Source organism: Ahaetulla prasina, chromosome 3 (assembly GCF_028640845.1).
Source record: "Ahaetulla prasina isolate Xishuangbanna chromosome 3, ASM2864084v1, whole genome shotgun sequence".
NCBI classification, from domain to species: domain Eukaryota; kingdom Metazoa; phylum Chordata; class Lepidosauria; order Squamata; family Colubridae; genus Ahaetulla; species Ahaetulla prasina.
Genome location: NC_080541.1, coordinates 213,208,719 through 213,224,521, shown reverse-complemented (window position 1 = coordinate 213,224,521; position 15,803 = coordinate 213,208,719). Strand labels below are relative to the sequence as shown.

General features: G+C 39.0%; 1 protein-coding gene across 4 annotated transcripts in view; it reads right to left on the bottom strand.

Moving 5' to 3' along the window:
• Window positions 1–398: 398 nt before the first annotated feature.
• The window catches only part of STX16 (syntaxin 16), a 24,218-nt gene continuing 8,813 nt past the window's right edge, over window positions 399–15,803 (bottom strand). For 3 of the 4 annotated variants that reach the window (XM_058176344.1, XM_058176342.1, XM_058176343.1), the window contains 7 exons: window positions 15,265–15,372; window positions 13,309–13,449; window positions 8,589–8,751; window positions 8,404–8,495; window positions 7,510–7,653; window positions 5,778–5,858; window positions 399–4,544 (listed from right to left, as the gene is read on the bottom strand). In XM_058176344.1, the coding sequence (XP_058032327.1) occupies window positions 4,440–4,544; window positions 5,778–5,858; window positions 7,510–7,653; window positions 8,404–8,495; window positions 8,589–8,751; window positions 13,309–13,449; window positions 15,265–15,372 (834 nt within the window). In that variant the 3' untranslated portion in view covers window positions 399–4,439. The other variant, XM_058176345.1, reaches the window with a different exon arrangement.

The window sequence follows — 15,803 nt, the reverse complement described above, 5'->3', positions numbered from 1 at the left end:
GTCTTTTAGTCCAACCTCCTGCTCAGGCTTTAAGACTTGTGGCTTTAAGACTCAAGCTTTAAGACTTGTGGACCAACTCCCTGGGAGTTCTGGGAGTCGAAGTCCACAAGTCTTCAAGTTGCCAAGGTTGGAGACCCCTGGTTGCCCAGGTTGGAGACCCCTGCCCTATACCATTTCAGACAAATGGTTGTCCAGTCTCTTCCAGTGTTAGAGTGCCCACAACTTCTGGAGGCAAGTTGTTCCACTGGATTTTTATGCTAAACAAAGTAATATTTCGATTATTGTTAAAATAAATTAATAGAAAAAATACTAGATTTTAATGGGCCAGTGGTGCTTCCACAAGGCTAAGTGGTCCTCCTATGACGAGTTTTAAAGGGGGAGAAGAAATCAGCTTCTAGTTAGAGTTGAATAGTTTATTTGTACATTACAAATTGTCCACAGAAATGGATGAAAATAGACTGTACATTGTTGGGTAAAAACAGAGATCCCTTCCATTACATACACCATAAATACATTTGATTTGAAAGCAAATCCATCATTACTCGAAACCACTGTTGGTCCTACTTGAGTCCCTATGTGATGTATCCAGCTGATGATTTCTCATTCGGGATGATTCTCCTTTATTGGTTCTATCAAGAGCCTTCATTCTGCGCCCAACCAAGGTTTGGAGTTTTGCTGAAAGGCTGTTTGGCAGCAATACACAAAGTGGTAGAGCTGAACCTCTATGGCAGGCTGTAGATTTCCTTTAGCTTTAAATCCTGTTTAATCCCAAATACATTCAACCTGAAGCAGGGAAGACCTTCTGGAACAGGGGTCTCCAACCTTGGTCCCTTTAAGACTTGTGGACCTCAACTCCAAGAGTCCCTCAGCCAGCAAGTCCACAAGTCTTAAAGGGACCAAGGTTGGAGACCCCTGTTCTGGAACATACCACAAGCATCATTCAACAGTGAACGGTCACAAGAAAGTCAGAATTACATCTCTTTTTCATCCAATTAATAGTTGTCTCAGTTCAACTCAGGCTGTAACAATTGGTTCTTTGGGTAAAAGGGTGCTACTACTTCTCAGCTTTGGTTTTCCAGTTTTGCAAAGAGGGCAGGTTGTAGAGAGCCAATTTATCTAGGAAATAAAAAGGCTCACCAAGAATAATATTGCCTGAGAAGATAAAGCATCCAGCAGTTTTTCTGGAAACCGAGTCTGCTAGAGGACTGCTGGTTGGGGGAGTTGGTACAGAGAAAACATCCCAGTAAATTTTATGCAACAAATCTGCCAAAACAGAGAAAGCACCAAATCAGGCAGACAAGAATGATCAAATCTTTGGCCATTCTTTTGTAAATTGCTAACTTATCTCTTGCCTGACCTTTTTCAATCCAGTTAAACTACAAGCCAGTTTGGTTTTTCACCAATGGGTCAGGCAAAGAATCTTCAGTGTAGAAACCCCACCCCCCACCTATTTAACTATTGCATTTTAAATAAATAATATTAAATAAACTTAAAAAAGAATTATTCCCAAAGTACAGTGATGCCACATGAAACCATGACCAACGACCACAAGGAATCTCCAAACCGCAAAACCCACCCCTTGGAATGTACATATCTTACACTGATTTGTTCTCATGATTTAAGATTTTTAAAAAGACTTTAGAGAATCTGTGCATTGGGGATAATTCCCAAAAATATATTGCAGTAGACAGAAATACAAATGAAACTTCAAAACGGTATTCACAAATAACCTTAGTGGCAGTAACATGCCACCAAATTATATTAGGGAGGTGGCATGAAAACAAACAACTTTTCCTCTTGCAAAAGACAATTTTTTCCTATAAGGAGAATAGCAGTGATTTTTTTTTAGTAGCAAAATACCTTTTTCTTCCAAACATCCAGCTTGTTCTATCCACCATCCTCTTTAGAGAACACATTTCACACTTGGCTCAATCCTTTTCATGGTTCCCTTTTTCTGGGGAGAGGGGGAGGGAGAAGGAAGTAAAATCTGTCTGTTTCTGCATCCAATTAATCCAGTCTTAATTAAACCCACAGCAATACACAGATTGCAATAATTATACACGTGTGCATATTTTCAGAGCTGAGCAGGGGGATCTCTAGGTGTAGGCCACATTGGAAGTCTACAAAGTCTACATCCAGAGAAAAGGCAATAATAAACCATTCCCATATACTTTGGAAGAGAAGTGATCGCAGAGTATCCACAGTGCAGTCAAGGATCAAGCTTGACTTCAAGGACATACACATATTGACATGCACCAATTTAGTTTGGAGCCAAGATGGCCTTTTCCAAATCATACCACTGGTTTTAGGTACGTGTTTATAAATATTTTCTCCTGTTACTAAACCTAATAAAAACTGTTTAAAGATGTTAATGATCAGCATAAAAAATGGCAGAAGGAGGTTAATGCTGAAATTTGTTATCTTGAGCAAATCATGGAGAAACTTAATCTTGAGCAAATCATGGAGAAACTTAAGTTAACCTATGCTTTTCCTTCTTTTGAAAAGAAAGAAGTCCAGTGTGTGTAATCGGTATTCTCCTTTAGGTAACAGAATAATACTTTCAATAAACATAAGCGGCCCTTGTTAGCCAGTTGGAAAATACAGACCAGACTCTGGCAACCATCACCAGTGACACATTTTTGTCTATTTTATGCATGCATAAGGATCAAATGGATTTTTGCACGTGCATGAAGTACAATATGTTTATTTTCCATATTTCTCATGCTGTCTGGTATCTTATTATTCACTGGCTGGGAAATCACAAATCTACCTGTACAATTGATAGTTGCTGCAGATAATAACATAAAAGAGACTGAATTCCATTCTTCCAGGAAGCAATGGACCACGGTATCGGAAGGCATAAAGTAGCCTTCTGCAGAAGTTCTGTAAATAGGAGATGAATCAAAATAACTGAGTAGAGTTTACCAAGAGCATTTCTTCATCTTCTCACTGACAATCACAGCAGCAGCTGAACACAATTCTCTTGTGGCAACCCTATTTTATGTCAAAGAGGTTTCAACTACAGATGTTGGATTCTTCATTTATCTAGCAAGCAGAATCTCCCAATGACCCAAGGTGGGACTATGATTTCTTTTTTCCCTGTTATCAGATACAAGAAATCTGAATGATGCAAAGAGCTGGATGAAAGGAAGAAAACAAGGTGTAGCAAATACACAGGCAGCATTGCATGATCAAATGGATAAGAATCTAAGGCAGTTTAAAAAAAGTTGGCAACTGGTGTTGCTAAATCACAGCAAAAAGAGATGCAAAGTACAACCTTCAAATTCTTCAGTACAAAATGCTTTTAAAAAAAAGGATTGAACACCGAGGGCCCCAAATAGCACAGCAGTTTTAAGTTACAGTTAAAAGATGAGATTTTGTTTTAATCACGAAAACTTTCTTTTTCAGCAGAACCACCTACAATGTTAAGAGAAACAAGAAATGCTGACGCAGAGCAACATTTGCTCTGAACAGGATTCCAAATTCTCCTGAGATCTCGCAGCTGAGAACAAAAGTGGTTTTATTTAAATGTAAGTTCCTGATGCTGCCATTAGTTCAATTTAAACTCTGTGTGAATTGTACCATGCCCTTTTCCGTTCGCACTCTGAAAATAATAAGATGAAATATGTAACTGCTGCTATGTATTATTAACAGTTTCAGTTTGGGAAGGAAGATTCAGAAAGAGGGATCAGAGACACACCTTTCAGTTCAATAGTGGGAAGAGGTGGAAATAATCAAAAAACATTCTTGATTATTTAAAATTTTAAAAAAATAATCTTAAAACAATAATACTCTCTGTGGTTAGAGTATTACTGATAATGTTCCACCACTTTTGGAATAATAGAATAAAATTAGAAATCTTTTTTTTTTATTATTTCTGTGAACCCATACTAATTAACTCAGGAGGGGAAGAGGGTAAAGAGGGAATATTGTATCATTAAGGCATTTATTTATTTAAAAAAATCTCCAACTTAATAGTTTTGGGAATGATGTCCACATCATAATATGGATAGTTTACCCTAAAATTAACCGTAGGCTAAGTCATGGTAGAAAGCACATTATGATTCCTGTTTAGTAAAAGCACTTTCTGAAACGTTTAAATCACTTTTAAAAATGCATTCTAGCATTTCAATGGCCTGGGTAAACGAAATGCCTGATTTGGTAGCTTTTCTCAGAAATTCTGACATTTCTGCGCATTTCTGATTTTTACAGATCGCTGCCTTCCATATTCACTGAACATGTAAAACAGAACTTTTCTGTATGAACATTGCACTGACTTTGCACCATTAGGTCCCATACATTCATCCAACAGGCAGCTTTCAAGAGACTCAACCATTCCTGTCAGGAACAAAAACGGGAGAAACACAACACACAAAAATTTGTTGCTACCTCTCAGACAAACACAAGAGAGAAAGAAAAGCATCACCGGCACATGGCGCCTAGCGAAATTTTACAGCAATAAGGACAATGATAAGGATAATAACTATGACAAACAAAATTAAAATGATGAGCATCTTCCGATTCTTCTTTTGATAATGCTCGGCCTGCAGATACAGAAAAGAGGACTTTTAACACAGAGATTCTTTCCTGTAGATAGCAGAAAATAAATTACTCTAAATAAGGAATAATTTGTTAGAGAGCCACAGAAAGGACCTTGGAGAAACTAAGCGGAGATGATGACTACAATATGCACAAAAAATGTGCTTTAACTTGGAAAAGACAGGAAAAAAAAAAGAATGGACTCAGACTGCCTTCATTCCCTATATAAGAGGAAGGGAAGTGAAAAATGCTTTTGGCTTTCAAGGTTATGTTATTACAGTCTGTATCAGTAAAATAATCAAACTGGTGAAGTCAGTTTTGTGGTGTGGCCAAGTTGAAAGTCTTAAAAAAAACCTGATATTATTTTCTCTTCACTCCTCTTATATCCCAGGGAGCAGAGGTGGGATTTACTTACTTCCCTACCGGTTCGCAAATGTGAGCACACGCGCCACCTCTGTGCATGTGCACGGCCTTCTGCGCATGCGCAATAGTCACGCATTACATCTGGTTGGGTGGGCGGAGCCTCCCGCAGTCGCCGCTACCGGTTCAGGCGATCTGGAGAGAACCGGCTGAATCCCACCACTGCCAGGGAATAAGGATAGAACCAGATTGAGTTTAATTTCTAATGTTTGCTTTGTTTTCGGAACTTTTCCTTTGTTGTTGTTTTCTGGACTTGGTTTTATGGACACTAGATTTTCATTTTCATGTATTTTTCCTTATGTAAACCGTCATAGGAGGTTTGGTACAGAGATGCTATATCCATCCATGACGTTTCCCTTTCTGGCACAAGTACATGTAGCAATAACTGATTTATATCCGACAAATAAGATAAGGAATAACCTTAATCCTCATAGAACTCAACTCAAAGGTGAACTCAACCTATACACCTAGATTATTTTACAGTTCTGTGGATAAAAAGAAATGGGTAGAAATACCCATCTGCCAACTGCAAAGAGATTTGTGGGAGAACTGCACAGAGGAATAATCAGGAAAACGTAATCACATTAACATACAATAATTAAATGCTAGATATTGAGATATTTAGGATAGGAGCCATTTGTCTAATTTCCTTAATTTTAGCTAGCTGCCATTATTGTCGTCCTTTTAATTTCTAAAACCATAGGAATGGAAAGAGAAAATGTTATGCCTCATAAGTTTGGAATTGCAATAACAAGCTTCTTGACAGTATGAAATAGTGACATTCAGAATAAGACATCGAAAAAACATTCTGTGCTTACTTTATGTAGTTGTTTCAACCCTTCTTCTGTTTTTATGCATGATTGCTCAACATTGTAGTCAATCCTATCCAGTACAGTACCCTGAAGAAAAAATATGCATCAGGCTGAAATGCTGGTCTGTGACCATAATAAAGGTTGATTGATTTGAAGTGCAATATGTATTAAGATAGGCTTAAATTATAGAATGTTTTCCATTAATATAAATTGATTGGCTACTGAATGCTGAAAAACCCGCATATGATGGTAAACCAGCATATGAAAATAAAACTGGTACAAAAATAAGTGGAATATTTGGTGAACCTTCCCTCTACACTTCTAACAATGTGTGTGTCTGTGCATATATATATATATTTATATTCACACACACACACACCAAGATAGAAAGATTGAACATTCTATATTTCAGTGTAGAAATAGATTGAAGAACCAAAGGCAGATAATTCATCCTTATCTTGCTTCTTGTACGTACACATACAATTGTGACTAACAATCACAATTAAGCCTGAAATTTCTGTTGCTAAGTGAGACAGTTGTTGTGAGCTTTGCCCCATGTCACAACCTTTTTGATGATCCAAATGACTCCCTCCCACTCTAGGATCTGCCTGCCTACCTGCCTATCATCCGTCCATCCATTGATCCATCCATCTACCTATGGTATCTATCTATCTATCTATCTATCTATCTATCTATCTATCTATCTATCTATCTATCTATCTATCTATCTATCTATCTATCTATCTATTTTATTGATCACCCATCTTATCACAAGGTTGTCAATATTAAAAAGATAACATTTTGCAAAACCCAAATAATATAAAAAGATAAATACTCAACCCTAACTAAAAGATGGGGAGAGAGGGAATCGGATCAGCAGGGTGTGTGTGTGTGGGAGGGGATGCGAGTTATTAGTTTATCAACCACCCCCAATGTGAAGTCCTTCTATTGGAGCCCCAAGCCACCTGGCAAAGCCAGGTCTTTATGATCTTGCTGAAGGTCAGGAGCCAACCTCAGTCCAGGTGGCAAAATGTTCCAGGGGGCAGGTACAATGGCAGAGAAGGCTTTTCTCCTGGACCCCCACCAGCCAGAATAACCTGGGTGATGGGGCCTGCAGGATGCTTCTTCTGGCACGGGTGCGGCAGGCTAATCCCAGTGAGATGAAGTGGTCCTGCAAGTAGCCTGGATCCATGTCATGAAGGGCTTTCAAGGTGATTACCAACACCTTGAATTGCACCTGGAAGCAAACCAGCAGCCAATGCAGCTCATGGAACAATGGTGTTACATGGGCCACTCTTGGGCCTTCAAAAACTGCCCACGCTGCTGCATTCTGCAGCTGCTATAGCCTCCAAATGCATAGGACTCCATCAGTGTGCTTTGTAAGTGTATTGACAGAGTTGGTACAAAGGCACAGACAAGATACTTAGCAAAACTCAGGATTTCTGACAATGTTTGAACCATTCCTAATCAAGCAAACAGAAATACAAAGTAAAATGATTAATTTTAATTAGGTTAGGACTAGAATTACCCTCAGTTGGTAAGCCAAAAAATTAAATGATTAGATCTAATAGACCATTTTTTTCAACAATGTTACTTCAATATGATAAGGTCCAATCCACCTGATTTTTGATTATGTTGACATCCTGCTTTTCTTCAAGTGAACTCCAGGAAGACTTATAATGTTCTAAATCAAGATCTTATAAGATGCAAATAGTACTGATATCAAGGAGCCACTTACCTGTTCAACTATCATTGCTCCTAAATCCCTGAAAATTTCATTAAGATCAGTAATGGACTGTATAATTTGTCGAATTTCTCGTTCCCGCTCTTCCACCAACATAGTGTTTTGTTCCACTAATACTAACTGGTCATCCGTAAAACCCTTTATTAAAATAAAAACAAAAATGTCAGACTTGTAAATAGCTAAATATTGTACCGTTCAAAATGCATTAAAAAAAAAAACCCCAAAAGGTTTTCAAACTGAACAGGATACTTATAGCTTCCCATTCGAATATAATATCCTCCTGTATTTTCCCCTTCTGCAACCTCTTTAATCTTTCTCTTAAAAGTTCTCTTTTTAAAAGATAAGCACTATAATTATGGCATAATTCTGAGCCCAGCTGCACCCATTGAGAGTTCCAAAGGATCAGTTTATAACCAAGAGTCTAAAAATCCAACAGCAACCCAATTTTTCCTAGCAACTGTGAGGATGATTTTTGGCAGATATCCGAGAGACCAATTTCTTAAACAGCAGGTAGTCAGCCTTAAGCCAGAGGATAATATGGGACTCTCAACTTAATTTTAAAGCCCCCCCCCCCAAGAGTGATTTATCATTTCCCTTGCAGCCTGCTGGGCAATCAGAAATAGAGAAAAAAATATCAGAAAGGAAACAAGAGAGAGAGAAAAGGCGGTGGTGATAGTACTTTTGATTCTTTGGCATGCCTGCAAATAGCATGCAATTTTCAAAACTTTGTCTCTTCTGAGAAATTTGCACCTTAATACAAGAGAGACTTGCTCAACTTTAACCGATGCATGCAATCATTACTTTCAAGTTCTTCATAGCAGGCAAATGAACACCAGATGCTTTTGTCGTTTTACATAAAAATAATCCAGTTGACAATTTGGTACCTACCCTGTCATACAATGTTGTATCCTCCCCATCATCCATGAGAGAGACCGAGGTGTCAAAGAAATGTTTGGATCTTTCTTCTCGATTTTTCATGCCTAGAAGAACAAGGAGATTATTGTCACTAAGAATTCTCAGTCACGGAGTGGAGATGCCCAGGTATAAAAGGCTGTAAATGGTCCATGGCTTACGTTTGAGATAGTCGGACTGCCCGTGCCTAAAGCTTGTGGAGAGGTCCTGCAGAGACTGAGCTAAGGAACACACAACGTTCTTCAGAAGCCGGCATTCTTGGTCCGTACAGCTTCGAGACTTGCTGTGCAAACCCTGGACTGCTCTTTGACACCTGTGAAATAGCTGGGGAAGACAGAGAGAGAGAGAGAGAGAGAGAGAGAGAGAGAGAGAGAAGACAAATAGTTTTTATAGAGAAACAGGAACAAGTATTCCTGGTTCAATTAACAACAACAAAAAATGCCTCAGAAACTATTTCTTTAAACTCAAGTAAAGTTATCCTCTAGAGCAGAGATCCCCAACCTTTCAGACCTCAGGGACCACTAAATTCATAATTTTAAAGCCCGCGGACCACTAATATGATCTGCCTAATGACCGGCAGGGTGGGCATGGCTAGGTGGTCATGTGACTGGGTGGGAGTGGCCAACTCAATGTCGCTCACGTCAAGGGTTGTCTTGACGGCCTCTACTGGCCCCTCCCCTCCCAGCCACTCCTTGCCTGCCCACCTGGGCTCCTTAGGGCCCCAATAGGAAGCAGTTGTTGGAGCTAAGCAGCCAGGATGAGAAAGAGTTGGCAAAACAGCTGGCTCAGTTCAAATTGGATCTGACCGAGGAGGCTCAGCAGAAGCACCTCACTGAGGACTACAAGCATAGACTTTCCAAGCAGAGGGAAGACCTGCCAGAGTGCAAGGTCAGGTACTGCTGCCTGGAGGCTCAGTGGGCTGAGATGGTCAGCCAGTTCCCGGCCATGATGCAGTCTCACTGGAACAAGGCCCTCCGGCTCTTTGCCATCAGTGGCACTTCCCTTTAGCCATCATCCAAAGCCCCATACCAGGAGGCTGAAGTCGCAATTTCTGCCACCCTCCAACCCACACAAAAATATCCCGAAGGGGGGGCTTCCGGGTGGCGCCACCCTCCTCGTTGGGTGCTAATTTATGGCACTCCGCATTGAATATGGTAGAAGCCGGATTTAACAACTGATCCCGGCTTCATTTCTCTCTCTGGTTGAAAGAGAGAGACAGAGCAAGGGGGAGGATTTGGGTAGATTCTCCTAGGGGCTTTGTTTTTGTAATACAAAGCCCTGAACGGTCGAATCCCCTTATTTACCCCTCCCCCACCTCCAGTATTCTCTGCGCTCCTGAAAAAGCAGGAAAAGAGGAGGGTGTCCACTTCTGCTAACAATTGATTTCTTTTTGTGGATACGAAAAGCAGGCGGAAGAGTGTGAGGAACAATTATTGGTTTGCAAGTATTTTTGATTTTCTGACTTCCTCCCCCCCTTCAGTTTCGTTTTAGAGAAACTGAAAGCAGAGCGATACATCAAAGGGAGCTTTGCTGTTGAATCGAAACTGAATGGAGATTTTATCTTATTGTGTTTGACTGTGGACTGTTGGATTATATTACGCTGTTTAAGTACGTTACAAGGGGATTCTCAGCAGGAATTTTGTTATGGAGGTTCTTTCAGAAGAATGGGTTCGGACGTTATACAGGACTACACAGAAAGAATGTATTTAATTATTCAAAATACAAATTGATAAAAATGGGGTACGTTTTGGATGAGAGTTTGGAGCAAATTAACCAGTGCAATTATTCGGAAAATGGAATGGAGGATATACAAATAAAAGTGGATAAATATGAAGATTTGATCGTGAAGAAACAAGGTGATCTAAAGAAGTTTTCTTTAAATAGTTTGGATGAGTTGCCTGAATTTGTGCTACAGGAGATTGTTCCTCAAATGGAAAAGATTCACAAGCTTAATGTTTCCCAAGAGTTCTCTTTTGGACTGATGGAATATCGGCAGTAATTTTTGGATTTCTGGACATAAGGAATTACTAGGAAATATTGTGATTGACTTTTAAAAGGAGTAACGAAGGAAAGACAGAGATTAATGCACCAAAAAATGGCAAGAGACAAAAGTATTATTTTTGAAACAAGGTTTTTAAAATATTAATAGACAAAATATTAGTGTCCCGAAAGGCAATTTGTGATTATAAGAGACTAGATATTTGGATATACTGGATTTTGATGAGGAAGGACTAAAGTTGAATAGATATTGTAATTAATTAAATAATATTGTAATTTTCTCTATTGAAATTTTATAAATTTTATAATCTGTTGTATTGAATTTTAAATAGAATATTCTTGAAAGATCTTATGTAAGAAGGACTTGGGGGGGGGAATTATATGGTTATATGGTTATAGAAGTTATAAGGGAGATATTCTCTGAACTGGATTGGATTTTTATGCTTTAGCTGGTTTTAAATATTTTAGGAATAATTTGTTTTACTGATTTATATATTTTATTACTGTTTATTGTTAATTTTTTGAAGGATTTGGTTATGTAAGGAGGAAGTCAGAGTTAGAGAGGGAGAATTGGTATAATAGTTTTGGGGAAAAATTTTTTTTTAGCATATGTTTGTTTTATTTTTAACTATACCTTGTGTTTCTTCCGGGAAGCCAGGGGGGAGGGGGGAGGGGGTTTGTGAAGGGAGAGGGGTTGGTGGGAAAGGGGGAAAAAAATTTTTTGTAAAACTTTTTGAATAAAAAAAAAATAAAAATAAAAAAAAAATATCCCGAAGGGGGAGACTCTCTGCAGCAACACAAACATTCATCGCATGTATCCGGCCATAGCTTGAGGACCCCTGATTTAGTGCAATATAAAAAATGCAAATAATTTTTCTGGGGACCACCAAAATTTTCTCATGGACCACCAGTGGTCCACAGACCACCAGTTGGCGACCACTGCTCTAGAGCTGTAGCTACATTCAACTATGTCTTAAAGGCTTATTTAATTGAATCTCACAGTAATTTTTGTGCTGGGTTACTGGTGATTTACACTGTGTGGAGAATAGCTGAAGCCAACAGAAGGCGAATATATGCCTCTCAGAGTTGAGGATATACATATAGCTTATCGCAATAACTGAAGCTATTGGTAATATTTATTTCCTTGATAAAAAGCAAAAGGAGCTGTTGACCTTTATAAAAAAAAAAACCAAAACAAAATCCAGACTGAGTTATAATAAAGAGCCTATGTATAATTAGTCAGGCTCTTTTGAAAATTTCAAAATAGTGCAGGATTCCATTCAACAACCTTGTCCTCAAAGGGAAGGATGGAGACTGGATGATGATTGTCCAGAGTCACTGGGTCCAACAATGGTCTCTTGAAGAGCTGGTATACCATTACCTCTTTCAAAACCCGGGAAACAACTTCAAAGTCAAAGATCAACTCCCAGGAAGATTTGACCAATCAGGAGGGACCTGGATCTAGCAAACAGGTAGCTGGAGAATTCTGTCCACTTCTTCGTGAGTCACAGTCTCCAACCTGCCCCAGATAACTCTGCAAGACTCCACTTCAGGCATCTCAACAGGACCTGCCCACTGGATTTCAACTGGGAGTAGATCTGAGTGACTTTATCTGCCAGCAAGATGCTGTAGCAATAGCAATAGTACTTAGACTTATATACCGCTTCATAGTGCTTTTACAGCCCTCTCTGAGCGGCTTACAGAGTCAGCCTATTGCCCCCAACAATATGGGTCCTCATTTTACCGACCTCGGAAGGATGGAAGGCTGAGTCAACCTTGAGCCTGGTGAGATCTGAACTGCCAAACTGCAGCTAGCAGTCAGCTGAAGTAGCCTGCGGTACTGCACTCTAACCACTGTGCCACCTCGGCTCTATTAGCAAAACTAATCCTCATAAGGGTTCAACAGAAGTTGTTAGGTTTTATTCCTCCCCAGCAGAACATGAGCCATCTTGAACCAGTGGGGGATCACCCCAGCAAGCCAAAAAGCAATAAGAAAGTGATTTGACCAGGGCAATGGATGGATGGTAATATCCTCTAAAATCAGATCATGCCACATTTGCCCCAAGTAAAAAATCCAGGTGTAATGTGCAACCTCCAATTTCTGCTGGACTGTCAATGACCCGGAATTAGTCCATGGTTGCTCTGAAGTGACGAACTTCATGGCTTGAGAAATCCCAGACTCCTTGTCACATGGGGGGAAACTGAAATCCCTAAGGACAAGTAACCATGGGATCCCCAACCCCAGCCCAGCAAAAGAGTTGAAGAAATCAGGTAGATTTAGTGTCAAAGGGTTTCTAAACAAATTCTATTATCTTTGCTGGCAGAGAGCGTTTGATTTTTTTTCAAGAAAAGTGGGGAAGTATTCTTTATAGAACAAGTAAGTAAGAATACTTTACTCAGTTTTATAAACCAGGCAACCCAAAAATTTCTCCTTCAAGTGTTAGATTGTTGCAAAATTGTTGTTAAATTGAAATAAATCTTTATTTGCATCAGTGGAATTTAAATTATGTGTAGTTGCAACAACTGAACAATTTAAATCTATAACATAGATTCTTAAGTACTGTTTTATTCAAATCAGGTCTCCATTGTTTAAAATGGTAACATTTTTTCTGTTACTATCAATCCACACAAATGCATTTTGGTTGGAATTCTTAACGGCGGATGTTTAAAATCTTTGCATTTTTCTTCTTAAAATGACATATGTATTCATATATCAGTACAATATTGCCATTTTTTTTAAAAAAATTGTTTAAGAAGTCAAACAAAATTGACTTCTAACTGCTGGATTTTTCCTTTTCTCCAAGGGAGCATTCGGGCAACGTACTCACATATCTGCATTTGGTAACACCCAATTTTATTTTGAAAAGAGAACCATGGTGGCACCTGTGTAATTTCTTGAGTGGTTATTTCTATTGCATGCTCTTCCTCGCTGCTATCATCCAAAGTCGGTCTGTTTAAATGCTTGTCATGCAAACTGGCTAGTTCTTTCATCTTCTGTTTTATCCTGGATATCTCATATTGAATCTTAAAACGAAATTTGAAAAAAATAAGGGCAAAATTAGAAACAAAGAAACTTAAGTGAAGAAAACATTTGAGGCAATAGTAAAGTAAAAAAAAAAACACCACTCTGTTATATTTTTAAAAGATCACACTGGCTTTTTAATAGAAAAATGCTATTCAATTTCAGCTAAATACATAGAAATGGAATCTTTTTACTCGTTTCAGACTTAGGGTTGGATCCACAGGGGAGAGGGGGAGGGGGGAAAACCAGCATATTTTGGGTTCAGATCACTTCTGAAACGGTTGATCTCTCACCGTCTTGACCAAGAAACTGAATTCCGTCAAAACTAGACTGATGAAATACAGGTTGTTCTTGACTTACAACTATTCATTTAGTGACTGTTTGAAGTTACAATACGTGTCAACCCTGAAGCTGGCCTGATTGAGGCCATTTTGAGGCTTCAGAGCTGACACACCAGGAAAGAGGGATGCAAAACAAAACAAAATGCTTTCTCGTACCAAGGATATTCTTGCAGGTGCTCTGAAGGAGGGGATTGGACTCCCCTAGCAACTGGACAGCGTCCTGATTGGACCATGTGACTCATTGTTTTGAGAAAGTGACAAACTTTCATTTTTAATCAGGTGAAAACCATGGGAATATTCACAGAGGTGGGCATCACATATTGTAACAACAAGTTCGCCCAGAACCAAAAATGTGAGCATACAGCAACGAAAAAAACGGTGATTATATAGGTTGGGATAGCACCAGGGCGGGTGGGTGGGCCCAGCTGCTGGATGGAACTACCGGTTTGCCTATACCGGTCCTAACCGGCGGCAGCCCACCTCTGAATATTCAGAGTCGGTTTTCACCAACTTGTCCCAATATGACATATCCAGTAAACCTATTCTTTGAGGAACTTGCCCGCCTCAAGAGTTTTGTTTGCTATGGGTATGTTACTTGGAACCCTGACATTAGCACTGAAAAAAGTTACTTATGACTGTTTTGCACACTAATGATCATTGCAGCATCCCCACAGTCACTTGATCAAAATTTGGACGCTTGGCAACTGGCATTTATTTATGATGGCTGCAGTGTCCCAGGAGCGTGTGATCACCTTTTGCAACCATTGGACACAAGCAAAATCAATGAGGAAACCAGATTCTTTTAATAATCATGTTACTAACTTAACAACTGCAGGGATTCAATTAACAACTCTACGAAGAAAGGTCATTAAATGGGGAAAAACGTAATGTCAGTAAAATATAATCCAGCTATTTCCTTAGACATCTTATTGCCTTCAACCCTATGAATTTCCCCTTCCAACTAATGCTAGCAACTTGAACCTTTGCAAATCAAATGGATTCCCATATCAAAACCCTCCTCCTTTATAAATGGGAGAATAAAATATCATATACCCTGTTTCCCCCAAAACAAGACATCTTCTGATAATAAGCCCAATCAGGCTTTTGAGCGTACGGCAATAAGGCCAAGCGCTTATTTCAGGGTTCAAAAAAATGTAAGACAGGGTCTTATTTTCGGGGAAACACAGTATTTCCATACTATGCCCCCATCCCTCTCTCTCTTAAAACCTAAAATATTGTAATATATTGTAAAGAATTGTACAAATTGTAAAAAGCAAATTTACATTTCATGGAGTTAGTTAGGTATGTATTCCTATTGAATATTTTTAGAACTGTAACTCTTAAACCACTACTTTTTAATTTTACATTCTGCCCTGAACATCGGAAGATAAAAATTAAGTAAACAAAATATTGCCAGTTTTTACTACTGCTTTTCCAGAATGTATGCATATGTGATCACATTCTTGATATACTTACTTCTTCTATACCATCAATCCACTTGGGAGACAACCTCTTTGATACACAGATAGCCGCTTCAGGATCTAAACTGATACCTGATACCAGTGCCATGCGATCATCTGCAAGCTGGAGAGAAATAGAAGAAATGTTGTGAACCAAAATGACACGGCTTCCAGATTCAGAGGAAAATAACTTGAACATTTAGGAATCAAGCAAATGGTTTTCTGATTCTTTGCAACTCTTTGAGATTTCTTGGGGCACTAACCAAGATTCTCTGTTGAGAAATCCGGTTATTTTATTTATAACCTTTTTTAATTTTGATAAATAACTCAAGGCAACAAACATATCCAATGCAGCTTCCTCCATCTATTTTCTCCCCCAACAACTCTGTGTGGTGGGTTTGGCTGAGAGCGTAACTGGCTTTGGTGCCTAAGGACTAGAATTCACAGTCTCCCAGTTTATAGTCTGGTGCTTTAACCACTAGACCAAACTGACTCTGTAACTGTAATGAGAGACAAGTGGTGAAGTCTGACCATTGTTAGATTACTCCATTTTGA